The 9699-nt window shown below is 43.3% G+C and overlaps 1 protein-coding gene and 1 non-coding gene across 3 annotated transcripts in view; both read left to right on the top strand.

Moving 5' to 3' along the window:
- Window positions 1-1315: 1315 nt before the first annotated feature.
- On the top strand, window positions 1316-1387 carry TRNAW-CCA. The gene has a single exon. It is a non-coding gene; the product is annotated as a tRNA-Trp (tRNA).
- A 6672-nt stretch (window positions 1388-8059) lies between these two features.
- The window catches only part of LOC122681144 (transient receptor potential cation channel subfamily C member 4 associated protein), a 68359-nt gene continuing 66719 nt past the window's right edge, over window positions 8060-9699 (top strand). The window contains exon 1 of one of the 2 annotated variants that reach the window (XM_043882870.1): window positions 8060-8266. In XM_043882870.1, coding sequence (XP_043738805.1) covers window positions 8099-8266 — 168 coding nt within the window. In that variant the 5' untranslated portion in view covers window positions 8060-8098. The remainder of the gene's footprint in view (window positions 8267-9699) is intronic. The other variant, XM_043882869.1, reaches the window with a different exon arrangement.

The following is a 9699-nucleotide window of genomic DNA, read 5'->3' as shown; positions in this document are numbered from 1 at the left end:
TCACACAAAACTGGATTAAAAATGTTTACAAAATTGACAAGTGCAATTTGGGTCAATATAAATTAGTCTGGAAAAGTTAAAATATGACAAAGGTATTTTAAAAATGTTAGCAGCATCTGAAAACAATGTTACTTGGCATACTCTTATAGGTTGTAAATCTTTGGAAAACAAATTTTGCTGAAATTCATGTGTATGTTGGGCAGAAACAGTGGAAGTTATTCATTTTATTAAAGGAAGTCAACAAAATAGCCAATTTTTGGAAAAAAATTCTTCAGGGATTAGAGGTGACCTACCACTTATTTTATCATATCAGAGTTAGTTGGTGGTCTTAAGGGAAAGTCCAAAGCACATTACAAGAATACAAGAATAAAATGCCTATTTTTCTGGCCAAAAAGCAATCTCATTTGGAAAATCTCTTCAAAGTTGTTTTTCTGGAATAACAATGTTGGCCTATTTGACTGATATATTTTTTAACGTTCTTAGTGAATTGAATTAGAAAGTTCTTGGGAAACCCAGTCCAACATTTCAAGCCTATCCAAGCATTTCAAATGATATTACTGCAATGGCAAGCAAAATTTCAATATATTAGGTTGGTGCAAAGGTAATTGCGGTTTTGCACTTTTGAACTTTGCTGTTTGGTATTAGAATACATTCTTAAATGTGGTTATGTTATACATCATTTTAATTGCATTTCTCACTTTATGTTTTTTTGCTAATGACATTACTTGCTGTTTATTTTATATTTATTTTGGACTATAGAAATGATGTTAGACAAAAAGCAAATTTGAGCAATCTTTTTTATTCGAGTTCAAAATGGGTCATAAAGCAGTGGAGACAACTCGCTACATCAACAGTGGATTTGGCCCAGAAACTGCTAACAACTGTACAGTGCAGTGGTGGTTCAAGAAGTTTTGCAAAGGAGACAAGAGCCTTAAAGCTGAGGAGCGTGGTGGCCAGTCGTTGGAAATTGAGAACGACCAACTGACAGCAATCATTGAAGCTGATCCTCGTTATAATGATTTAAAATTCATGGTCTGAAACTGCAATTACTTCTGTACCAACCTAATACTTGCCACTGGTTCCATGGTTTTCAAGTGTGGCCCCTGGTGCAGAAGCAGCAGCATCACCAGAGAACTTGTTACAAACGCAAACCCCTGGGCTCCACCCCAGAACTTCTGATTCAGAAAAGGGAGGGCCAGCAGTATGTTTTAACAAGCCTTCCAGCTGATTCCCAGGTGGTGCTAGTGGTAAAGAACCTGCCTACCAATACAGGAGAGGTAAGAGTTTGATCCCTGATTTGAGAATATCCTGGGCTTCCCTGGTGGCTCAGAGGTTAAAGCATCTGCCTCCAATGCTGGAGACCTAGGTTCGATCCCTGGGCTGGGAAGATCCCCTGGAGAAGGAAGAATCCCATTCCCCTATGGACGGAGGAGCCTGGTAGGCTACAGTCCACAGGGTCTCAAAAAGTCAGACACGACTGAGTGACTTCACTTTCTTTCTTTCTGGAGGAGGAAACGGCAACCCACTCCAGTAGTCTTGCCTGGAGAATCCCATGGACAGAAGAGCCTGGTGGGCTACAGTCCATAGGGTCACAAAGAAGTGGACACAACTGAAGCAACTTGGCCAGGTGATTCTGGTGTAAGCTTACGTTTCAGAACCAGGGTATTCGATGTCCCCATCATTGTTGCAACAAATCGATGAAACCTTATTAATGAAAGCAGCTCAAATTAAGTGAAATAAAATTAGAGATTTTCATTGCCCCTTATCTCTTATGGTTGGTATTAGTGTTATGCTGGCCTCACAATAACAGGGAATATTACTTCTTTATCTGGCTTTTGGAAGAAATTATATATTACTGGTATTATTTCTTCCTTAAAAGGTTGGTAGATTTCATAGCCATTTGGGGCTGAAGTTTTTGTGTGTGTGTGTGGTAAGGTTTTTAAATTATAGATTCAATTTCTTTAATAGTTATGGGGTTATTCCAATTTTCTATTACTTCTTGTGTCCATTTAGGTATAGATTTTTTTCCTAGGAATTCTATTCCATCTAAATTTTCAAATGTCTAGGCATCAAATTGTAATTATATCCTCTTATGAGTTTCTGAATGCTGAAGAATCTTTCAATTTTTGACACTAATTCCTGGTGGGAATTGATTCTGTTTTCTTCATAGGGGCTCTTCTAATTTGATTGATTGCTTTCTAGGATTGCAGCACAACAGTCAATCTGGGACTTCTTTTCCTTGTACTGAAGCTTTAAAAAAACAAACAGAAAAATGATGGGTTATGTAAGATGTAAATATTGGAGAAAGATGAGATATGGGTGTAAGGGAACTGTTTGTACTATTCTTGCAACTCTTTTTGTAAATCTAAAATTATTCCAAATTAAAATAATTTTTTTAAAGAACAGAAAAAAATGGTATTAATCATCCACTATTCATCATTTCACTCAAGGACTTTGGGCTGTTTCTGAGACTCGAATTCACCAGAGAAGTCAAATTTGTCGCCTGTCAAGAAGTTCCCAAGAATTATAGGAAAGACTCAGAGGCAGTGGTTTTTACTTAGATTTTTTTCTTTCTTTCCAAAAGAGACCTTTTTTTTTTTTATTCTTTCCAAAAAGGAGTTTCAAAAAGGGATAATTATACAATTGCAGGAAATAAGGTTTTGAATGTCTTTTGAACTATATGTATGTTAGGAGGAGGGGAAGTAATCTTGTTACTTTATCCTTCTGTCAGATGCAGCCTACCAGGAAGTTGAAAGAAACCACAAGAACTAAGTATAGAACAATAGTAAAAATGTTGGTGAGCAAGGGTTAGGTTGTGAGAGTCTGACCAGAAATGCTTCCGGAGTTCTGAAAAGAGTAGGAACTTAGTCTTAAAGAAAATGTGGGATTTGCAGGAGTTGGGTCTTCTCATCCTTAGTAGGACAGGAGGTCTCTAAGGATCCGAGTCTGCCTGGAACATGGAGGGGATGTGGAAGAATGGTGGGAAACAGGGTGGGGTGGGGTGTGTGTGTGTGTGTGTGTGGCTCAGCTGTGTCAGACTCTTTGGAAGAATGATGGGAATCAGGGGTGTATGTGTATGTGTGTGTTACTGGCTCAGTTGTGTATGACTCTTTGCAACCCCATGGACTGCAGCCCACCAGGCTCCCCTGTCCATGGAACTCTCCAAGCAAGAATACTGGAGTAGGTTGCCATTTCCTTCTCCAGGGGATCTTCCGAACCCAGGGATGGATCCCGGGTCTCCCGCATTGCAGGTGGATTCTTTACCAGCTGAGCCACAAGGGAAGCCCCTTTGACAACAGAGGAAAGGTTAATTACTATCATCCTAGGGAAAAGGTTGGGCTTCCCAGGTGGCTCAGTGGTAAAGAATCCACCTGCCAGTGCAGGAGATGTGGGTTCGATCCCTAGGTTGCAAAGATCCCCTGGGGGAGAAAATGGCAACCCGCTCCAGTATTCTTGCCTGGGAAATCCCATGGACAGAGGAGCCTGGCAGGCTACAATCCACGGGGTCTCAAAAGAGTCAGACATGACTTAGCAATTCAAACAACAAGTTGGTGGGGGGAACAAGATAGCTTCAGTCTTAAGGCCACATATTACTTACTAATTACAAAGGTAAAAAAATCTACCTTTCCAATAAGATACTTGGCAAATACCACTTAGGCCAAGAGATCGACCTTGGCATCATTAATAATGGGATAAATTTATATTATTTCATCCTGATGTGAAGCAGTGGGAAAGATACCATCAACTATATAGTATTCTTGCTAGAAAATCTGAACCCTAATCAAGAAATCCAGATAGTAGGGCATTCAGCAAAATTGGCCCAGACCCTTAAAAACTGTCAGTGTCATGAAGACAGAACAAATGAGAGGACTCTTAGATATTAAAAGACACTAAAGAGACATGATATTCAAAAACAAGGCATGATCCTTGATTGAATCCTGTTGGGGGGTGGAGGGGGGAAGAGCCTATAGGACATCTTGGGGGCAATTGCAGACAATTGAATAGAAGGTGATATTATACAACATTAAATTTCTTAGATGTGATGGCGTCATAGTTATTAGAAGCAGGTCCGTATTCTTGGGAGATAATATGCTAAAGTATTGAGGTGTAGTATCATGATATCTATAATTTACTTTCAAATGGTTTGGGACAAGTGTGATGTGTATATGTGTGTGTGTGTGTATATATATATATATATATGCAGATAGAGAAAAATAAAGATAAAATAATGTTAAAATTGATGAGTTTAAGCAAGCATATCTGAGTATTCATAGTGTTATTCTTTCAACTTTTCTGAAGATTTGAAAATTTCCCCCAAAAAACTGGAGGGAAAATAAAATACTGCAAATAAACTGCTTGGCCAATGGTAAATGCCCGCCCCGCCCCCCCCGGCCCCCCCCCCCCCAAAAGAAAAGGGTGGGTCTTACATAAGCATATAAGCTCCATAAGGGCAGAGACTTTGTTTCTTTTTTTTTTTTTTTTTCATTTATTTTTATTAGTTGGAGGCTAATTACTTTACAATATTGTAGTGGTTTTTGTGATACATTGACTTGAATTAGCCATGGATTTACATGTGTTCCCCATCCCGATCCCCCCTCCCACCTCCCTCTCTACCCGCTCCCTCTGGGGCTTCCCAGTGCACCAGGCCCGAGCACTTGTCTCATGCATCCAACCTGGGCTGGTGATCGGTTTCACCCTAGATAATATACACGTTTCGATGCTCTTCTCTTGAAACATCCCACTGTTTCTTTTATTTAGCACTGTATCCCGAGCACCTATAATAGTGCCTGGCAAGTGAAACTACCCAGCAAACATTTTTTGAAACAAATCCTTGAAAAGTTGTACATTAGAAATGTAACGTGTAAAATATAATCATTGGAAATAACAGCAAAGGACGATAATATGAACAGCTGTTTCTATGGTCTGAATATAACTGTGCCAGTTGCTTTGATTAAAATGACTTTTCTATGTTGAAAAATTTTAAAAATTGCCCCAGAAAATCCATCTGTCCAGTTGAGTAATTCATTTACAAGAAGTGATAGTCTCTGAGTAGTATCAGCATGTTTGGTTCAACCATTTGGGATTAATGTGGGGGAGGGGTGGAAATTAGCCTGTTAAGAAGCTTCAGTTTTTCTAACACTGGCCCAAATTGACATCAACTGGGCTCTTTTGGAAGGGGTGGTAAAAGCCCCTCTGGTGGGATGGTGGGGCCCTCTGGTGGTGAAAGCCACTTGTCTGGTTTCTATGGAAAAGGCCAGCAGAAAAGAGATGAAGTGGAAGGAGTGCCTTTACCCAGAGGCTTCTGGAAACCTGGGGGTTCAATCTCTGGGTGGGAAGATTCCCCTGGAGGAGGAAATGGCAACACACTCCAGTACTCTTGCCTGGAAAATTTCCATCGACTAAGGAGCCTGGTAGGCTACCAGCGGTTCGCAAAGAGTTGAACAGGACTGAGCGACTTCACTTTCACTTTCTGGAAACCTATCTCCTTATTTCCTAGTTGGTAGTGACCTTGGGACTGAACTTGAAGTGATCATTTTTGACTCCGTGAATAGACACATTTGGGGAATGCCTGGGCCAGGCTGGGCTGAGGAATGTACAAATTTAGGAATGGACAGTGACATTTGTGGTTGGGTCACAGCTGAGATGGGAAGACTTGCCTCCAGCACGATGAGTGCCAAGGGAAACCTGAAGGGCCATTTGAACTGTAAGATCTGTCAGGATCCTGTCTCCCAGTTGTGACAAAGATGAGAGTATAGTCCACCATACCTATTGTTTGGTTTTCCTTGATTTTTGTAGGTGTTAATGCATCTGTTCATTAATTTACTGAGCCAATAAACATATTTGATCACCTACTACGTGTGAAGTTCTATTCTCTGTGCTGGGGATATAAATGCAGCAATGAGCAAAGACCAGAATTATCCTCTAGGCAGGGGTAGGGGTGCAGAAAGTGAAAAACCATGTCAGATCAAACAAGGCAGGTAATAAGATGCAGAGCCTAAGTAAGGAGTGCAAGTGCTGTTTTTATATGGATGTTAGGGAAGGTCTCTCCTTGAACAGAAACCTGGAGTACTTGAGAAAGCAAGCCATTCAGAAAGCTTCCTGGGGATGAGGAGTTTTGGCTGAGAGCACACTGTAAGTTCCTCACACTTTCTGGATACAGACTGTTCCTCAGAATATTCCTTGCCTTTTATGGTTGTTTATGCTGTCTTATGGGCTTCCCTGGTGGCCCAGAGGTTAAAGCGTCTGCCTGCAGTGCAGGAGACCCAGGTTCGATGCCTGAGGCGGGAAAATCCCCTGAAGAAGGAAATGGCAACCCACTCCAGTATTCTTGCCTGGAGAATCCCATGGACAGAGGAGCCTGGCAGCCAACAGTCCAAAGGGTCGAAAAGAGTTGGACACAAATGAGCGATTAACACTATAGTGTCTTATACAGAAGGCTTTAATGTTCTTACGGTCAAACTTGTCAACCTTTTCCTCATGTCAAACCCATGACTTCTGGGTTTTATGATTGAGAAGAACATTTTTACCCCCAAATCATAAAAGTAGTCCCATAGATTCACTTCTACTGTTTTTATACTTTGATTTTTAACATATATAATTTACATATCATAAATTTATGAGGTTTATAATTTACATACCAAAAAACTCACCCACTTTGAATGTACAGTCTAATGATTTGTAGCCAACTTATGGTTGTATAACCATTAGCACAATCCAGCTTTAAAACTGTACTTTGATTTCTTTACATACAGCTTTTAGTATGTCTGAGATTCATTTTAGCTCTTGGTGTAAAGTTCAACACCTAACTTTTTTTTTTTTCTTTCCCCATTGATTTGAAATGTTTCCCTTACCACATGCTAAACTTCCATGTATACCTGAATCTGATCTTGATCTCCTTGTTTCAGAGGTCACAAATAGGGTTTTATTTGGTCCATGGAGTTTTCAAAATTGGGTAATTTCACATAAAAATTCAGACTTTTGGCCTTTCTGGAAAAAACCAGACAATTTGGCAGCAACCTGCTGGAGGTGAGTAGAGCCCACTCCCTGCAGATGGGAATGAGGATGGTGACCACAATTCCAGTTTACCAGAAACAGTCTCTTTATATGCCTACTGTCCTATTGTAATTAATAGCTCCCTTTCATTCTTGAAAACGTTCTGGTCTGGGCAATAAATTATGAGTTACAATCTCCACCATTCCTTATTGCACCACACCCAGCATTCCTCTTTCATTTATGTTATTAATACAAGACCCCCTCCCAGGAAGAAAAAAGGCAAGGAGACGCCACGATCCTACCACAGAAGTTTGCCAAAACCATGATTATGTGGGCTCAGAGTAGAGTAAGAACATACTGGTGGGGAGAAATCAGGTTAAGTTTCCTCTGACAGTGAATATGATGTCACAATTTAGCAACCATTTTCCCTTCCATTATTTCATTTAACTTCACAGCAACCTACCAAGTTACACAACTTACCCTACTGTGCGTCTGAGTAGGGATGTGCTGTCTTCCCCTGTAACTCGCATTCCAAACAGGGACCTAGGTATCTTCTCCGCTCACCACTGCTTTTCCAGGGACCGCTCGGTGCTGAGCGCAGAGCTGGCTCCAAGGAACTATGTATTGGCTGAACAGGCTCCCAGGAACTACCGATTGAATGAACTCGGGAAAAGGAGGCTCAGGGAGGTCCGTGGCGAGTCCCAGCAGAAAGAAGCAGGTGGGAATCAGAACAGGCGGCCTGATTCCTGGTCTGGAACCCAAGATCTTTTCCTAGTCATTTGATTGTAACCTCCCCAAATTGGCTAGAAATGAGAGACTGCGCACGCAGGGACTTGTCTTCGACCTCGAGGGACCTCAGTGAAATGCTGGACCGAGGGGCCAGGAGGACAAGTGGCGCAAGAAACGCCCCATCGCTCTCTCTCATCTGCCCGCCTGAGAGCAAGACCACATTTCCCAGCAGCCCCAGCGGCACGCACAGCCCCTGCCACGCGGCCTGCGCCTCCGCCGTCGGCCCACTGGGGGCGCTGCGGCGACCCCTCTGCCGCCCCGTAGAAATCTCCGCGGCCCCGGGGCCGCTTGCTTCCTGTTTGTCGGACGAGGAGACATGGCGGCGGCGCCGGCGGCTGCTGGGTCTGGGGCCGGCCGAGGGCGACGGGCGGCGGCAACGGTGGCGGCTTGGGGCGGATGGGGCGGCCGGCCACGGCCGGGTAACATTCTGCTGCAGCTGCGGCAGGGCCAGCTGACCGGCCGGGGCCTGGCCCGGGCCGTGCAGGTATGAAGCCGGCCCGGAGGGGCGGGGCGGGGTGGACCGGGCGGGAGCTGGCGGGGGGCCGGGGAAGAGGCCTTTCCAGGCCGCCGCAGTACGGGCCTGACCCCTCTTGGCCGGTCGCGGGGCCTCTCTGTAGGCTGTCCCGACGCTGTCAGCCGCGGAAGGGCAATGGGCAGCGGCAGGCTAGAGGCTCCGGGTTAGGGGCCGAGCCGGGCTGGGCTGCATCGGGCACTGATGGCGTGTACGAGTCCTGGGCCCAGCTCCTGGATCCTCCCTTCCTTGCGCCACGTCTGCACGTCTGGGGGACCCTGGGCGAGTTTGCTTTAGCCTCTACGGGCCGCGAGTTTCTCCGCGATGAACTGGGCGGTGGGTCATCTTTGCAGCCACCAAACGGTTCCCAAGTCGTCATAAATGTCATTCTCTCGGAGAGGCCTTTCCTTGACATAACGCCTCCCCCCCCTTCTAAAGTAGGTCCCCATTGTTAGTCAGTTACAGCCCGGAATTCGTTTCGTTCACATTACTTTCTTAGTCTCTAATTACATATTTCTTTGTTGTCTACTCTTTTTCTCGCCTGTATCTTACATTACGCTGAGCTCCAACGGGTGCAGGGACTGTATCTGTGTTGCGTGTGTAAAGCGTCATGGTTAACAACTAGGGTTCCGGAGTCAGGCCTGGATTCAGAACCCTGCTGTCTCTTGGTTGGGCAAGTTTACCTTTCTGTGCCTCAGTTTCCTCTTTTGTGAAATGGAGATGATAATTAGTAACCAACATGTTAAGGTGTTGTGAGGATCAAAGACAATTGTGTAAAGCGTTAAATGCGTTTCTGGTGTATAGTAAAAAGCTGAAGGATAATCAGTTAATATTAATACAGTACTTGTTACCTAGCTTATGCTACGTGCCTATTATATGATTAGTTTTTTTTTTTTTTTAATGAATGAAGGACACTGCTTTAGGGTAAATCAGGATGAATAAGACCAAGGTTGCTCGCTCCTCCCCTTCTCCCTCATCTTGTTCCCAGAACGTACCTTGTAAACACACCTGTAAAACATTAGCTTAACTTAAGGACAGCTATTGCATAAAGAAACTTTTTTTTTTGGTCAAATAAAGAAACTTTTAAGTATGTACAGGAAACTAATAAAGTGATTGCTGGAGTGGGAATTGGGTAGATGAGAGAATGATAGAGAAATTTTTCATAGTAACTTAGTTTTGAGCCATTTTAATATTATATGGTTAAAAGGACATATATATGTGTGTTTGTATGGGTTACAGATGAAGAAGCAGTTCTGGGTGAGCAGTATTTTCCTTGCCGTAAGATAACCATGGATCAGCAACTTTTTCCCCTTTGCATTCTTCTCTATCTGCCTTAAGATCCTGGAAATACTTGCTCTGTCCTTTAACCCAAAGACTTACTGACCTAGGTAGGTAGGAACGGGCAG

This window comes from Cervus elaphus, chromosome 23 (assembly GCF_910594005.1).
Source record: "Cervus elaphus chromosome 23, mCerEla1.1, whole genome shotgun sequence".
Lineage (NCBI taxonomy): Eukaryota > Metazoa > Chordata > Mammalia > Artiodactyla > Cervidae > Cervus > Cervus elaphus.
Note: the sequence above shows the minus strand (reverse complement) of the source record. Positions and strands in the feature narration are given on the sequence as shown.